Source organism: Phycodurus eques, chromosome 14 (assembly GCF_024500275.1).
Source record: "Phycodurus eques isolate BA_2022a chromosome 14, UOR_Pequ_1.1, whole genome shotgun sequence".
Classification (NCBI taxonomy): domain Eukaryota; kingdom Metazoa; phylum Chordata; class Actinopteri; order Syngnathiformes; family Syngnathidae; genus Phycodurus; species Phycodurus eques.
In genome coordinates this window covers 8,589,249-8,607,259 of record NC_084538.1, presented here as the reverse complement: position 1 = coordinate 8,607,259, position 18,011 = coordinate 8,589,249, and the positions used below count along the sequence as shown (strand labels likewise).

At 40.4% G+C, this 18,011-nt stretch overlaps 1 protein-coding gene across 5 annotated transcripts; it reads left to right on the top strand.

Annotated features, from left to right (window-relative positions):
* The first annotated feature begins 1,711 nt into the window (after positions 1-1,711).
* LOC133412806 (mitochondrial basic amino acids transporter) lies at positions 1,712-17,076 on the top strand. 5 transcript variants are annotated; one of them, XM_061696460.1, is made up of 4 exons: positions 1,712-2,126; positions 6,317-6,360; positions 11,487-11,570; positions 12,606-17,076. In XM_061696460.1, the coding sequence occupies exons 1-4, from the start codon at positions 2,093-2,095 to the stop codon at positions 13,374-13,376; spliced, it is 933 nt and encodes a 310-aa protein (XP_061552444.1). In that variant the 5' UTR covers positions 1,712-2,092; the 3' UTR covers positions 13,377-17,076. The 5 variants fall into 5 exon arrangements, with proteins under 5 accessions (XP_061552444.1, XP_061552447.1, XP_061552449.1 ...); XM_061696463.1 differs by having other exon boundaries at positions 6,317-9,561; XM_061696465.1 differs by lacking the exon at positions 1,712-2,126 and adding an exon at positions 9,518-9,561.
* Positions 17,077-18,011: the final 935 nt, after the last annotated feature.

The window sequence follows — 18,011 nt, the reverse complement described above, 5'->3', positions numbered from 1 at the left end:
TTTTATTCTCGCAATTTTTCAACTCTCAAGTTTTGTAATGCTATGACAGTTAGGTAGATTTTTTTTCTTGTAATTAGGCTTTATTCTCTTAGTATTTTGTTAAAATTTCTCTTTTTACTATTTCAAATGTTACACTTTCCATTAAATTCTCATTCTTTGTTCTGCAACACAACCGACTAACTACTGCTAGCATGACGACTCAAAGTTCAGGCCAGTGAACTGTGCCAAAACATGGTGATCTTTAAATATTTAGCCTTTAAATATTTAGTCTAACACCGTCCCAGTGAACCATTTCCAGATAAGAAAACTGTAAAGGTTGACCCAGAAGCAAGAAGCTTGGAGTACACTCACCAGACACATCATTAGGTACACTAGTCACACAGGCTGGCAAGTGGTATGGAACTGCTTTGCGTCACAATTATAAAAAGAATGTAAAATATATATATATATATATACGGATATACATTAATTATTTCAGTCACATCTTTTAATGTCGATCATCTATGAAAACCACAAAGTTGAATAGGCTGATAAAGCCAAGACAACGCCCAGTTGCCTACCATAAAAATGTTGTTGTTTTTTTAAATAAAAACAACCATCATAATGCTATGACATGACACAATCAACATCCTACCATTAGATTATTTGCTTTTATTTTGCTTTGTTTTTCTCTGCTCTCTGCAGCCAGCTGGGCATTGCAAATGAGAATCTGTTCTTAATTCCCTTACCTGGATAAATAAAGGATAAATAAATAAATATATGGGAGACAGGTCTGGACTGCAGGCAGGCCTGTCTAGTACTCACACTCTTCCACTACGAAGCCATGCTGTTGTAACACATTCAGATTGTGGCTTGGCATTGTCTTGCTGAAAAAAGCAGGGACGACCCTGAAAAAGATCTTGCTTGGATGGCAGCATATGTGGCTCCTAAACCTGTATGTACCTTCCAGCATTAATGGCTGCGTAAATTATGTTATTCAGACGTCCACTAAAATCCATTTAAATTAACAGGACAAATATAGTTATCCGATTAAAATGCAATTAATTGAGATTAATTAGTTACAAAGCCTCTAATTAATTAGATTAGATTTGTTTTATCGAGTTCTGCCCCTAATATATATATTAGCCACTGTGGGCGACTGGTTAGCACATCTGCCTCACAGTTCTGGGGACCGGGGTTCAAATCCCGGCCCCACCTGTGTGGAGTTTGCATTTTCTCCCCGTGCCTGCGTGGGGTTTCTCGGGGCACTCCAGTTTCCTCCCACATCCCAAAAACATGCATGGTAGGTTGATTGAAGACTCTGAATTGCCCGGAGGTGTGAATATGGAGTGCGAATGGTTGTTTGTTTCTATGTGCCCTGCGATTGGCTGGCGACCGGTTCAGGGTGTACCCCGACTCCCGCTTGAAGATGGCTGGGATAGGCTCCAGCAGCCCGCAGCCCGCGACCCAAGTGAGGGATAAGCGGTAAAGAAGATGGATAGATGGATACATATATATATATATATATTTTATATTTATCTAAATGTTACCTTTGCTACCAAGGTGAGCACTGAGTGTGTCCCCATATTTGAACCCGTGCCTAACATTTCGCCGCTTATACTGTTCTGATGACGTCCGCCGTGATAACAATGTTGATTCTAGGCCGGCGCTTCCTATTCGAAGCCAGGCGGACGCTGCTCGCCGCCCGCAGCCAATGCCACCGAGGGGCGGCCGGTGCTGACCAGGGGAGTTGCCTTGCTCCCGGACACACGATTGGACCGCCTTAAAAAGGGCAAACACGCGTCGGCGTTTGCACCCCCGGCGTCCGCCTCCCCCTCCCCTTGAGGCACAGAAATAGAAAGCGGACCGCAAACTAAAACGTTTAGTCCACGTTTCCACCATCGACATTTATTTTTTTCCCCTCCCCTCTAGCGTAGCTCCAGTATCACCAAGAAGGGGACAGTGCTAGCTGAGCCGGAGGAGGGGGGGGGCTATCCGTCTGTCAATCGCTCAAGTTCAGCCGGAAACACGGTTCGTAGCAAAAGTAAAAGTTGTGCAGTAGCTTTAACGTCGACTTAACGTGACAAATTGAAAAAGTTGCACCTTCGAGGGAATGGCACTCGACTTCGCCGCGGGCTGCGTGGGAGGTAAGAAAGCAAGAAAGAGGCGCTATGCGGGTGCGGGCGGGCGGCTAGCCAAACCTTGCCACTGCCGCTAGCCTGCCACGCGAGGCAGGATAACAGATTTATGCTAACCGTGCGTGCTTTGCCTAACACCGACAATCAAATTTTCTTCTCACGCCTTAAGAGACGTTATTAAGCAATAATAGTAATAATAATACCAGCTCAAATTACTCGTGAGAGTAATTCGTAGAAATCTACGTTAGTCAAAGGACTCCTCAAGTTACATTCCAAGACTGTCACTCAACGGGAATGGCTCCTCAGATTTATTACATCCTTATTTGTTGTATTTTATTTTATTGTAGCGTTACCTAATTATTATTTTTTTAGTCAATAATGTGTGTCAAGCGGTGGTGGGAAGTAATAAAGTACAGCTACTTAGTTTATGTACTCAAGTAGATTTTTCAGGTATTTAGTTTTGAGTATTTATTTTTCTGACGACTTTTAATCCCAACCTTTGCAAATCGAACCCCTGCATAAAAAAAAAAAGTGGAACCCCTGCATATTCGCGTTTTACTGATTTTTATTTTACTTATTTTTTTTTTTGGGGGGGGGGTTATTCTCTTTGTTTTAGGGGGGGGGAAACTCACCCATTTGCTGTTTTTTTTTGTGCTGAGGTTAAAGCAATGGCCATTTGTGGCTATGTGCCACGGAACTGTTAAAGTGAATTGAGGAGTTTCATAGTCAAGTAATCCTTTGCTGTTATGTTGTGGCATCTATAGGCAATTACAGGACCGTATATTTTTAAGGGGTGTCATTTACTCTCAGATTTATGCTATTTGCGGCAGGCTCAGCCCCTATCCCCCACATATAGCGGAGATTTCATGAATCTGTACTTTCTCCTCAGTTTGTCAAAAATAGGCTTGTTACTTTTTTCAACTGCTGAAGATGACTTAATGTATAAAAAAAAAAAAAAAAAAAAAAAAAATGTAAACAGAGAGGTAAAGTCAACCGCTATTGTTATCATGGGTCCTTACAAGCTGGAACGTGTACGATGGACCGTTAATGATGATGATTCAAAAGAGAGAGAGATAAAAACATGGTACTACTCATCCATGACCTAATTGTTTGACTTGTCGGCTACTAGAATGATTCTTGGGTAATACGTTGTCTTGTGCTAACCTACAAACCACCAGCTTCTGGCATTCAAAAATTATTTAACATGAAAAAGGTGTATTTTTACACTTCTCATTTAGTAATTTACCTTTTTTTTTTTTGTACGGCTCTCAATGTTGGCAAAGCTATGGGAATACATTGTTTTGATGACATGTCCAGAGATTGAATTTTTCTTAACAGTATGAGCACTATGCAAGTCATTAAAAGAGGAAAACTATTTTGTATGCTGTGAAGTATTTTTTTTTTAATCAGAAAAAGTATTGTATATAATTAACAATTTTTTTTTTTTTTAACTTTTTTAGTTAATTACATTTTGAGGTTTGTACTTTTTATTTATTTTTTTTACTGGTGTGAATTCTTCTCTCTCTCATTACAGTATTTGTACTTAAGTACACAACAACAAGCGCTATAGAAAATTGACTGATGGATAATTAAATTATTATAGAGGCTTGGTAAAATATCCATCCAACCATCCACATTTTTTCTGCTTATCCGGGTTACGGGGGCAGTAACCTAAGCAGAAAAGTGCAGACTTCCCTCTACCCAGCCACTTGGTCCAGCTCTTCAGGGGGAGGAAACCCGAGAGGTGCCCCGGCCAGCCGAGAGACATCTATTGACATCAATGATTGGCTGTGATTCCCGTCACGAAAATTCCACTTACAGGATTTCTGACATTTGTTGGACTTGTTTTAGTCGACACTGACCCAACCTTTGTGTTCACTTGGTAGTTGAGAACCTCAATAAACCCGCTCGAAGCTCAGTTCCCATGCTAATCACACTGGGAATGTTGTCAACTGTTTTGTCTCTGCCCAAGGACGGATCTTCTCAAATTCCAGTAGCAGGATTTCCCGATAAACTCACTAGAGTTGGTTTGGTCTTAATAATTTACAACCCCAATTCCAATGAAGTTGGGACGTTGTGTTAAACATAAAAACAGAATACAATAATTTGCAAATCATGTTCAATCTATATTTAATTGAATACATGACAAAGACAAGATATTTAATGTTCAAACTGATAAACTTGATTGTTTTAGCAAATAATCATTAACTTGGAATTTTATGGCTGCAACACGTTCCAAAAAAGCTGGGACAGGTGGCAAAAAAGACTGAGAAAGTTGAGGAATGCTCATCAAACACTTGTTTGGAACATCCCACAGGTGAACAGGCTAATTGGGAACAGGTGGGTGCCATGATTGGGTATAAAAGGAGCTTCCCTGAATTGCTCAGTCATTTACAAGCAAAGATGGAGTGAGGTAAAATAGTCGAACAGTTTAAAGAAAATGTTCCTCAACGTACAATTGCAAGGAATTTAGGGATTTCATCTTCTACGGTCCATATCATCATCAAAAGGTTCAGAGAATCTAGAGAAATCACTGCATGTAAGCGGCAAGGCCGAAAACCAACATTGAATGCCCGTGACCTTCGATCCCTCAGGCGGCACTGCATCAAAAACCGACATCAATGTGTAAAGGATATCACCACATGGGCTCAGGAACACTTCAGAAAACCAATGTCAGTAAATACAGTTCTGCACTACATCTGTAAGTGCAACTTGAAACTCTACTATGCAAAGCAAGAGCCATTTATCAACAACACCACAGGAACGCCGCCGGCTTCTCTGGGCCCGAGGTCATCTAAGATGGACTGATGCAAAGCGGAAAAGAGTTCTGTGGTCCGACGAGTCCACATTTCAAATTGTTTTTGGAAATTGTGGATGTCGTGTCCTCCGGGCCAAAGAGGAAAAGAACCATCTGGACTGTTATGGATGCAACGTTCAAAAGCCAGTATCTGTGATGGTATGGGGCTGTATTAGTGCCAATGGCATGGGTAATTTACACATTTGTGAAGGCACCATTAATGCTGAAAGGTACATACAGGTTTTGGAGAAACATATGCTGCCACCCAAGTAACGCCTTTTTAATGGACGCCCCTGCTTATTTCAGCAAGACAATGCCAAACCACATTCTGCACGTGTTACAACAGCGTGGCTTCGTAGTAAAAGAGTGCGGGTACTAGACTAGCCTGCCTGCAGTCCAGACCTGTCTCCCATTGAAAATGTGTGGCGCATTACAAAGCGTAAAATACGACAACGTAGACCCCGGACTGTTGAACAGCTGAAGCTGTACATCAAGCAAGAATGGGAAAGAATTCCACCTACAAAGCTTCAACAATTAGTGTCCTCAGTTCCCAAACGTTTATTGAATGTTGTTAAAAGAAAAGGTGATGTAACACAGTGGTAAACATGACCTTGTCGCAGCTTTTTTGGAACATGTTACAGCCATAAAATTCTAGGTTCATGATTATTTGCCAAAAACAATCATGTTTATCAGTTTGAACATTAAATATATTTTCTTTGTAGTGTATTCAATTAAATATAGGTTGAACATGATTTGCAAATCATTGTATTCTGTTTTTATTTGTTTAACACAACATCCCAACTTCATTGGAATTTGGGTTGTACATTCCAACTTTTTTTCCTGTAATACTGCTACAATTCTCATTCCACATTATATTCCTTTATTTGAGTTTTTCATAATTAAAAAAAATATTTAAAACATGACATAACGTAAAAAAGGCCATAAAGTATAAGGGCCCCACTGGAAAAAAAAAAGTCATTTCTGTTACACGAATAAAGTTTTTTGTGATTGCATTTTTAGTTTTGCTTGGTTTTTTTTTGTCCACATCAGTGTGGCCCTAATACTACTTTTACATCTGCTTCACCAACTTGTTTTCCTCCAATTTAAAGTTGGTGTTTTCTATCGGGTATCATGATTGCTACTGTGTTAGCTGAGGTTAACAGAAGTGTGTATGCATTGGGTTAGAATAGTTTAAAGTAAACAGAAGTGTTCATATTTGCTCAACACGGCAAAGTGAAATCAAAGTGAACTATTTTTTTTAAACAAAATTCTTAAATTGTGGCAAATTCCGTATATTGACAGGTACCAACGCAAACGCTTCCTTCCATGTATTACAATTAAACATTGATGGGTACTAAAAATGAATTCTACTGAATTGTGTTTTTTTAAATTGTGTTTCCAGGTGCTGCTGGTGTTTTGGTTGGACATCCGTTCGACACAGTGAAGGTGGGTGTGTCATCCGTAGCGTGATGCCGAATTATGCTTCAAGCCTGGTCTGTCATGTGTACACACCAATGTGAATCTAAATACAGGACGTCCTTGAATTACGACGCACTCGACCTCGGACGTTTCGACTTTACGACGACCGTGCCTCGTCCGCCATTTTGTCCCCAGCGCCATAGTGTTTCTGCTTAGCTAGTGCATAGTGCTTGTCTGTGTTTGTGTGGCGGGAGTATCTTTGCATTTTTCACCCTCCTTTTTTCACACTCTCAGCAGTAATGGTAAGTACAGCATCTTATTTTTTTATTTTAATGTATTTTAGTTTCTTTATACGAAGTGTTAACCTTTCCTGCTACGGTCACCTGACCGTGGTTGGGAGACACAGGGGTTAACTCCCTTCTCTCGTTGCACAGCTGAGCTGGGTGGCGGCAACAATAAAGGCACGAAGCACCGATTTGCTGCTTTAACGGCTTTATTAGCTCCTCTGCACATTCAACGTCAACGGGTCCTCCGCTAATCGCTACTCTTCCCCGGTCGCCTTCACTACACTTGCCACTGTACACACTCGCACCGGCACGCACTCCTTCCTCCTTCGCAGTCCCATCGAACGACGCCTGCGCAGTCCCGTCTCACTCACACATCGACGCAGACGCCCACACACACTGAGCTTGCTGTCACAATCACGTGGGACAATACCTGTAACCAAAGTAAATTTCGACTTTAACAGTGAAATCCGACTTACGCAGAAAATCGTGTTACAGCGCCAGCGTAGGAACGGAACTCGTTTGTAAATCGAGGACTTCCTGTACCTCAAAATGTAATTATATGCACCTACAACCTAAACCAACTTAAATGTATGTTTTGTAAAATGATTTCTATGTACATCTTCAGAAACACACAGATTGTCTTGAGTAAATGGTGAAGAAGATACATTGTGGTTGTTTATCTACTGCCCCTTTTCCTGTAGCAAGGAAGTAGCCAGGGCGCTTTTGGAAGGAAATTAAGTAAACTTAAGCATAGGGCTGGGCGATTAAATATTTGTGTTGCTTCATTGGTGTTTGTTTGTTGATTTTTTTGTGGCTACCGTAGTTCAAAGAGCATCCCCGCCAATGTGCATTGCAATCACTGAGGTGCACACAAGGTGGCCGAACATAGCTGAACTGGCGTACAGGGTTCAGAAACTACTTTTCATGAGTGCCCGACCGTAGGCAACTACGTTTGCTGCAATTCGACAAATATGAATTGCAGAAGAACGGCATCGCAACGTCGCAGATTTAGGCTAACGGCCTATCAAAAACTTCATGTCGCATCATATTAGCTTTCGCAACAAAACATTTTTCTGCATACGAAGCGAGATCCAGCCGACCACTTCCAAGCTGTACCAATACAGAACGTACAACAGCTTCTCAAATGTCCACACACTCTCCTTTATTTCTCACCCATTTCTTCTCTTTTTGTTATAATATACCGAGCTACAACAGGCAGGGCAATCCGTTTCTTTCTTGAAAATTGCACCACATTTGTGGCACTATAAAAAAATAATAACAATGTTATGTTCACAATGTTTTTTCCCTGATAAGAACACCAGGGGTCACAGTTTTTCTGTTGCACCAAGTTGGTATGTGCGAGGGTCATTTGCTGGGTGTGAATCACTGACTGCAAGTTATTTGCCATTCTCCAGTTCAGTCGCCTGCAGCAGAGAGGAGCTAGTTTACAGGAGTCGCAGTCAGTGTTGCCAATTTTGTGATTTGGTCACTATATTAAGAATTTAAAAAGAAATGGGATTTTTGTGAAAAAAACATCAGGTTCTATTTAAAGGCCATATCATCTAACCCAATTTAAACATACAGTAAGTAGCCTTCTGTCCTGTTTCCACCCCAGTTTATGAATCAGTTAAATTAACAATGCTCATATTAATAAGCAGTAATGGATAAAAATGGCTTTTTAATATTATGTTACAGTGGAACTTTTAAAGTCAGACACCTAGACGCTGCTCAAACTTTGTTTCTTTTTCGGACCCATAGGAAATAATGCAAATTGTGTTAATCTATTCCTGGCTCAAACTGTCACCATCAACTGCGCAGGTAATGTTTTAAGACAAACTGGCCACTGTGTAAGAAAACTAAATTAGGCTAAAATAAATCTTGGTCGAATTAACTAGTGTATGTAATTGACAATTAATTATTGCTCGTATTGAATTACTGTACCATGTCGCATTAAGTATCATTTCTGTTTCTGTGGTTATCATAACACTTTTTGCCTTTGCCATCACTGGTACCACTCTCTTGTGACATCAAAAAAGCCAAGGAATAAAAATGTGAAGTTGATCCTTTTTGTTTGTTTTCTTTGACTTTTGAGGCATACCTTTCCCTGAATATTGTTTCCCTTACAAATTTTGGAATGTTTTACTTTGGAGGTCCCACTCTAAATTTAGGTTTGAAGCAGCTTTGAAGAAAAAGTACCATCAGATGCTGTGGTGGGACATTAGTTTGTTGTACAGAGCTCCCCAATAGGGATTGAACCCTGCTCCCAATGGAAAAAAACAGCAAGTAAGTGATGCCATCCAAAAAGTTTTGTAATTGGATATAGATTCCACAGTATGGCAGCAATGCACTTTTATCTATTAGACAAGGCAATGGCTTGACTATGTGAAGCTCCTCTCATTACTGCATCATTTTTACTTGGCACCAAAGCAATATTTTATATTAGACATGGCTTTGGCCTGAGCACAAAAATGGCGAATGTGAGTTTTGCAGAGGATAGTTTCACCCAAAAATCTGCAAATAGGTGAGTTCTTCAGTGATTAACAGAAGATGGGTTAGCCCAAAGAAAAAAACGAATAGGGCATAAATGAAGAACTGCAAATATGCAGGGGTTCACTCACTGTACAAGTTAAACCTGCATAGTTTACAAGTTGTGTTTTCGTGACACCATTTTGTGTGCACTCCGGGAAGTAGTGTTGCTACAAGGCCAGCGTCAGGATGCAGAAACACTTGCAGTACATATTTACATTTATTTGATGTGGCTGGATGAATGGGCAGTGTCTGCGTGCTTGGTGTTTGGCTCTTGTGTATTTTGCTGTGAATATTTATGCTTGGCGATGTGCTGGAAGAGGAGGAGGGTGGGGGCTGTCTTTAACAGCAACAGTGTCACTGTGTTGTAGATGAGAGAGAGAAATAAACAACCTCTCGACGGAATTGGGACCTAGTAAGTAAAGTCCAGGTCTTTCTTTCTCGCCCTCTCTGTCAGGGGTGTCCAAACGTTTTCCTCCGAGGGCCGCATGCAGAAAAATGGAAGGATGCAGAAAGGGCCACTTAGGCATTCTTCAACTTTAATTCATTAAATGCGTTGAAATCAATCCATCAAGCAATGTTATATTGTTTTTATTTACAGAATATTGTAGTTGTTTTTTAAAAACTTCTACATCACAACTTTCGGTTAAAGATAAGCCAAATAGTTAAGGATTTTGAGGTGGCCCACATTCAGAACCAAAATAAAAGTAAAGTTTATTTGAGTATCATTCATGTGATATGTTCACAAATCGGACTTTAACGTGGAGCAGAAAGTGGATTAAAACCGTTTTTGCTTCTGAAGCTGGATTAACTTTATTCACCAAGCGTGTTATGAAGAGAAAAGTTGTTACTATTTTACTTGTAAATAGTTTCTATGCAGCTTTGCATATGTAGAAAATCTTTATATAAAACTAAACTAAATAGTAGTAGTAGTGATCAGGTGTGTCACACTCATGGGGGATGGTGTTTCACAACCCCCTCAGCTTTTTCAACATATACACTTTAACACCAACCTCCCCCACTACGCTTTTTTTTTTTTGTTTGTTTTTTTTAATAGCGTTCCGGACTGTTAAATGTAGGGCTGCAACAATTAATCCAGTAATTGAATTACAAAAAAAGGTCGAAGCAAAATCTCTACCTCAAAGCTTCACAGGGATCATTTATCCACATGCACTCATGTTACTGCAATCTCACGCACAACTGCATGTAGAAATGAGTTGGCATGATGGCAGTGAGCCAGGAGGAAAGAGTGAAAAAGTTAGAGATCATTGCTGCAGGTGTACTTTCAATCGCTTTATTGAACATACCGCAAGAAAACAAACACGTAATGAACGCATTTAAACATGAGCTACTCATGGCCACAACTCACGCCAGTGTCACTCAGCACCCAGTCGAGCTAATGGGTTACCCCAGGCGTGTCAAACTCATTTTTGTTGCGGGCCACATTGTAGTTATGGTTTCAATCAGTGGGCTGTTATAAATGTGGAACCGTGTAAGTGTATACTCTCCTCATCATTTCATATACAGTGTAACCTCGGTTTTTGTATGCCCTTGTTTTCTTGATTAATTTTGAAATTTTTTCGGCCAAAATTTTGTCCCAGTTTTTGTACATCCGCTTGGTTTTTGTACAATTGAAAATGGTTCAAACGCCCGTGTCACTGCTAACTTTCTTATTTTAAAATGCTTGCCATTTCTCAGTCTTATTAAAAGTGAAGACAATTTAAAATGTTGGTCCCTAAGAACATGAAGTAGACGCACATGATTTCTTACGTGGGCCTCATGAAATTATATGGCAGGCCGGATCTGGCCCCCGGGCCTTGAGTTTGCAACATGTGGGTTAGCCAGTTAACAGCCAGCCCAGTTAACACTCATTCGCTGACACCCACGTCACTTACCAAGCCAGGCCCCACCTTTTAAATTGATACGCACTTAGTCACAGATACTACAGTAGAACATGAGGATGGTAACCTCAAGAAGACAAAAGTCATACCTGCACCTCACAGGAACTTGTTGTTGGTTGATAATGCAAAATCCATTATCAATTTGTTTACTCAATTAATGAGTTCAGTAATCGGTAGACTACTCGATTCGAAAAATATTCGATAGCTCCAGCCCAATACCTCCCAGGCCGCAGTTTGGACACCCCTGGCCTTTATCCTGTCTTGAGCTGTACACGACTTGTAAAAAAACAAAAACACACACACACAATAAATCCTAACTTTGCACATATGCATTTTTGTTTTTTACTCTGATTGCCTGCTTGTTTTCCCTTTAGCAGTTTTACATTGTCATGTTGTGACATCATGATCATGATGCTAACACAAGTCTGTCGGTCCTCAGGTGCGTCTTCAGGTTCAAAATGCGGACAAGCCTCTCTACCGTGGCACATATCACTGCTTCCAGTCCATTGTACGCCAGGAGTCGGTAAGCTTGACTCGAAATATTTAATTCAAGCCCTCGACTTTGCTTCCCAGTCCAACCGCACTGCTAATTAAGGAGTCTGGTTACAATGTCACGAGCCACGTCAGCCAAGCACGTTGGAGACAACCAGTGGTGGCGTTGAGGTTAAAAGGGGCGGAAATGTCTCCTCTCCCAGCACTGCTGGAACCTCATTCCTTAGAGGGCTAAATTAAGCTTTGGACGTCAGGCTAAGGTCAAAGCTACACGTGGAGTCTGCTCAGCACGTATACATTTGACTACGTTAACGTTAATATCATCTCAAGTCACGACTCAGGAGGGACTTTTGGATCCACTATGGGGATTTAAAAACAAATACATTAGACAGCACTCTATGAATGGCATTGGAAATGACTAAAATTGTTTGTGTAATGGTTAGTACAGCAATTGCTCGCTATGCAATGGGGATAGGGACCGGATCATTTACTTTTAAACTCATCTTACAACATTACCCTTAAATATAAATGGCTTACAGATGATGTGATTTTGGAAAAAAGGCACCAGAAGTACTTATGTACATGCGACTAACACCCTCACTCCTTTGAGATCCATAACTTTGACTTAGTGGAAAAAATAATAACGCTCGATTTCTATGTCAAACGATGGTTATTTTAATGCATTCCTGATCAAAAAAAATATATATTATTGGTAATAAAACAGTGAAGTTGGTTTCAAAGTCCTTATTCCTGTTAGAAATGGTAAAATGTAGACCTATACAATTTAGGTACAATTTTTATGTAACTTATGTGCAACACATTTAAATTCATGATTTTGAGTAGTTATTTTTTCCCCTTCATTTAAGCACAGGGCTACTGTTTAAACTACATAACGTTACAGTGGCTTACAATATTAAATATACTTTTTAGGAATATGTTTTATGTTTTAATGTTGGTCATGGTGGTAATACTTGGAGAGCTAAGAATCTTTTTTAAAGGTGGTGCATAGATGTTCTTACCAGGTTGAGACAGCCTTGAATGTCAACGCACTGCCATTGTTCCGTAGACGTTGGGTCTATACAAAGGCCTGGGCTCTCCAATGATGGGCCTGACCTTCATCAACGCCATCGTGTTCGGCGTGCAGGGCAACGCCATGCGCAAGCTGGGTCGCGACACACCGCTCAACCAGTTCCTGGCAGGTGCCTCGGCGGGTGCCATCCAGTGTGTCATCTGCTGTCCAATGGAGCTGGCCAAGACCCGCATGCAGATGCAAGGCACGGGAGAAAAGAAGTCCAAGAGGAAGATGTACAAGAACTCTCTGGACTGCCTTGTGAGGATCTACAACAAGGAAGGCATCCGGGGCATCAACCGCGGCATGGTGACGACGCTCCTTCGCGAGACCCCAGGCTTCGGCGTCTACTTCCTGGCGTACGACGTGCTGACGCGCCACCTGGGCTGTGAGCCGGAGGACCCCTATCTGATCCCCAAGCTGCTGTTCGCCGGCGGCATGTCCGGCATCGCCTCCTGGCTCTCCACCTACCCCGTGGATGTCATCAAGTCCCGACTGCAGGCGGACGGCGTGGGCGGCGTACACCGCTACGGTGGCATCGTTGACTGCGTGCGGCAGAGCGTGCGCAAAGAGGGCTGGAGGGTGTTCACGCGTGGCCTCACCTCCACGCTGCTTCGGGCGTTTCCGGTCAACGCCACCACCTTCGCCACCGTGACTCTCTTCCTGCTGTACATGCGAAAGGATGACGAATGCGTCCTGAAGGGCCCAGAGCCGCAGGCCGTACCCATGCAGCCGCTGCAGCCTCAGGCTCAAGCCACCAGCATCTGAGCTCAGCCGCGCCAAGCAGAAAAGTGATTGTAGGTACAAATCACACAGGCGTAGTATTTAATAATTATATAGTGAGATGAAATGGCACTTGTACATATCCTCTTTTTTTATATACTTCATTTTTTTATGCTCATTAAAGAATAGAGCCAACGTGGTTACAGGAGTTACTGTAATGCACAGTAACGTGTTCAAAGGCTGCGGCGCCTCATCTGTTGCAACGCATATCTTCAATTAGACTTATTTTATGGTGTCAAACTACCAGCTTACTCCCCCCAAGTTCCACACTACACTTTTATCAATTTACCCTAATGGTTACCTAAGTTGGGGGACTCGAGTGAAACCTAAGTTTCCAATTTTAGGTCTACGGACTTACGAAAGACTCGACTTTGACTTGAAATACATGACATTTGAAAATCACCAATTTCAAGATATGCTACTCACGACAGACTGATAACAAATGTCTCTTTGTTAGCAAGCTAAGCTAAACTCTATTGGGAAGCTTCAACGTGCATTGAGATGAGTTTATTCGGACACGAAGATTTGACAAATGATGTTTTATTCTAGTAGTGATTGACGCACTTGGTTTTGGGTGAAATTTCAGGATGAACCTAAAATGCCCTAAAAACTTTATCTTCTCTAAACTTTTGAATGTACTTGTCCAACTGTTCAATGTTTCTGTACTTTTCACACAACTTTGTTCTTTAACAAGGAGACGAACGGCAACATATTAAGGACATGCGGTTCTGTGCCTTTCTGTGACTCGTCCAGTAGCTCTAAATTTCTGCTGATGACACTGTGTGACACTCGAAACTTAGTGGCCACTTCTATCTGAAAACATCCCGTTTGAAGCCTTGTGATGGGGAAGAAGTACTGCTGAGCATTTGTTAGGCGTCGTGAACAGCATGATGAAGAGGACTGTTTAAACACCAATTCTAATTGAACCAGGAAATTTGCTTCATTCATGTTGTGAATTTAGCCGTTAAGCATCTTGTTAGAGAACAGAAAGTCGTCCCAAAACAGAAGTACTGAGCTGTTAGATGTGCATTCAAAAGTTTAGAGGCGATCACCTGTAAAGGTTTTAATGCGTTTTAGGTTCATCTTTAAATTTCACACAGAAGCCAAATATTCCCAATTTGTTGTGAGTAGTGTAGTGTGCCATTTGTTGTTTTTGAAAGAAAATATTTTTTGGGGGTGTAGTGTGAGCGAACGTGTCAATCCACCAGTATGCGCGGACGCATAGTGCAGAGGCCACCTCATAAAGCAAATCTCACGGAGGGAGCATTGAAGATTATTACATTTGGATTCAAGGATTATGTGTTTGCTAAAATTGGGAAAAAGAGTGTCAACATGGAAGGTTAGCAACTCAGAGGAAACAACATCTAACTTTATCCATCACAGTCACTCAAAAACCCACAAAGACAGGAAAGCTAACTTCACAGTTTAGCTGGTCAAACATGAACAACATTTTCTATCTGTTATGCGTGTAATTGAGAATAAAATAGTGATAGACAAAACGGAGACTGATTTTGGAACCAAAAAAACAAACAAAAAAACAACCTGATTGTTAATCTGTTGGTGCAGCTAACTAACAGGAGCCCAGATATTCAGTGCAATGTGGCTCGTGTGTGTGAGTAAGCTTGTACGACCTGACTTATGTCTTTCCTAAATTGCTTGAAATTCAGTGGGGACTTGACTTGCCTTATTTTTTTGCTACAGTAACAGAAAACTTTAAGACTCCAGACTCCCACCTCTGATGGTTACAAACATACTGTACATACATGTAAATATTACATTTGTTTTCCTTAGCTTACAGCTGTGTCATTGTCGGTGTACAGTATTTCTTTATATAGATCCTCCAGGTTATGACAGTGGAACTTCCAAAGTCCAACACAGTCCACTCAGTGACGCTGGTTGAGTTCCCAAAAAGTGAAATAAGTTTTAGGTGCAAACTGCTATTTAAAAAAAAAAAAAAAAAAATTATATTTGCACACATAACGCAAGGTTTTAGAGCAATACTGTCACTAAGTGGCATTGCTTTATTTAAAACTGTCAATTTGGTGTATGAAATTGATATTTAATTAATTGTATCAGTCATAGTATACTGAGCAAGACTTTCCTATGACAGTAAGGTCCATTTTATGTTCTGCGGTTGTCACTTTTTTCATCACTCATCACAGAAAATCCAAAGAAAAAGCAGACAAAATAAAACACGGTTTTCAGTTCAGATGCTGCCTGAGCTGAAGTCTAGGGTTTGTTGCACTTTGGAGGTTCCACCGACCGTGCTAGACCATCACCGTCCCGCTGCAATGTAAATTTTAAGCAAAATGGCCGATGCAGAGAATGTGTAACGGTGGTCTTGAATGTTTAAAAAAAAATAAAATAAATTAAGATATTGTATAATAGTTGGATCCAAATGATTGCAAAGCATGTATAAAAGCAGTGTGCCTGTGTTAAATTAAGCACATCTCTATGCAATTTACTTATTTTTCTACTCCTCTCCCACTCGATTATTTATGCCCCCTTTGATTCCATATTTTGTTACAATGTCAATTGTGCTAAAATGCTGTCATCGATTTAATTGAGTGCCAGTAAAAGGCACACCATTTCTTGTCAAATGGCTTTTTTGTTTAAGGTAGTTTGAGTCATCAAGAGGTTACATATGGTGTGTGTGTGTGTGTATGTATGTGTGTATATAGCGGTGCCTTGAAATAAGAGTTAAATTCATTCTGTGACCATGCTCGTATCTCAGAACACTCACCTCAAATCATCTTTCTTTATTGAAACCAATGAAAATGCACTTAATCCGTTCCAGCCCCTAATAAAACACCAACATCATTTGTTAATGTGCTTTTTCAGAATAAAATTGCACTCAACAGTATTGCACTGTATAGAAACACAATATTTACTGTCCACATAACCTGGAAACATGGAAAATGTAAGTACAAAACACAACTGTACCTAATGCATTGTTCTTCTGTGGGGTTTATTGGCATTTGGCATACCAGCCTAATAGTGCATTACCGCCATCAATTGGTATTGTCCTTCCACTGCAAGGAAGTCTATGTGAATTGATTGTGGCCTAATGGAGGGAGGTTTTGCTGCCCACTTCTAACAGTGGGGTTCTGAAATGCATATTTTTGCTCGCATCAATATGAAAAGTGGGCCCAGCAATGGCTCATATAGTGAAAAACAAGCAATTTAAGGAACTCATATCTCAAGGCACCACTGCATAATATACACAGATGATATTGCAATAAATTAGTCCTACCCTGCTGCAAGGCAACATGTAGATGCCGAGAAAGTAACAGCTGCTGTTGTTGATTTTTCACTTGATGCTGCTGATTTGTACTTTTTTTGGTGGTTATAGTTGTACGACTATTATAAAATGGAACAATTGATCATTATGGTTAAAGCAGTATTTACTGTATACGTGAAATTGTGTTATTACGGGGGTTCCCCGGTTTATGATAAGTTCCATTTAGAGAGATTAAATAGACTGATTTAGACAGCGACGTAGATACATAGTAGCGACAAGCGAGGCAACCTGGTAGAAAACAGTAAAAGGTGTGAAATGTGAACGTTTGCTTTGAGTAGGCAAACAGCCCCATCTGGTGGGAAAATGTAAAAATAAAAACAATTGGGAGCCAGAACAGAGGCTCCTCTGTTTACGACGTTCCATTTCTCAAGTTGCGACGTTATCCATGTTTGGACCTAAGTCGGCATATGTCGTAGTGTATCATTAACCTAAGCTAACACAGCTAAGTAAAGTCATAATTGCAGTAAATATTTGGCAAAAACAGACCTCTTCATTTTTTGGGTGAATTGAGTATATATTTTTTTAATGATTTCTGGTTCAAGGTTCAAGCTAATCATTTTTTTTTTAGGTATTCTAAGGTAATATGATTAAAGAACTAAGTGGTATATTTGGAAAATGTTAACATATTAGAGTATATAATATATACACACACCTACATACATACATATACAGTGGGTACGGAAAGTATTCAGGCCCCTTAAATTTTTCACTCTGTTCTATTGCAGCCATTTGATCAATGACGTCATTGATCAGCTCCGCAAAAGACATTTACTCCGCGTCGCCGCGTGTACACTATATTTGAATCCAAAGCCTGGTTTGATGCCCATGTCATCACAGTGCTTGACTAGCCAGCCAACTTCCTGGATCTAAACCCCATTGAAATCTATGGGGTATTATATCAAGAAGAAAATGAGGGGCACCAGACCCAAAACTAAAAAATAAATAAACTGAGCATAGAGGAAATCTGGGCTTCCATAACTCCCAGACAATGCCACAGGCTGATTGCCTTAATGCCACGGTGCATCGAGGCCGTGATTAAGCAAAGGGATTCTCAACCAAGTATTAAAGATTAACGTATCGTTTTGAAAGTAGCATATTTTGATTGATTTAATGTGACCCTAATTTTTCTTTTTTTCCTCTCTACAAAAGCATAAGCAAATGGTGATTTCTTCACAGTATTCTAATTTTTTAAATTCCTGATTTCGTGGGTTTTATGAGTTGGAAGCCCATATGTAAAAATAAACAAATAAATACTTGAAATTGTTTAAATTGTGGCCCCTGAATCTACAATAAATGAAAGTTTAACTTTTTTAATGGAA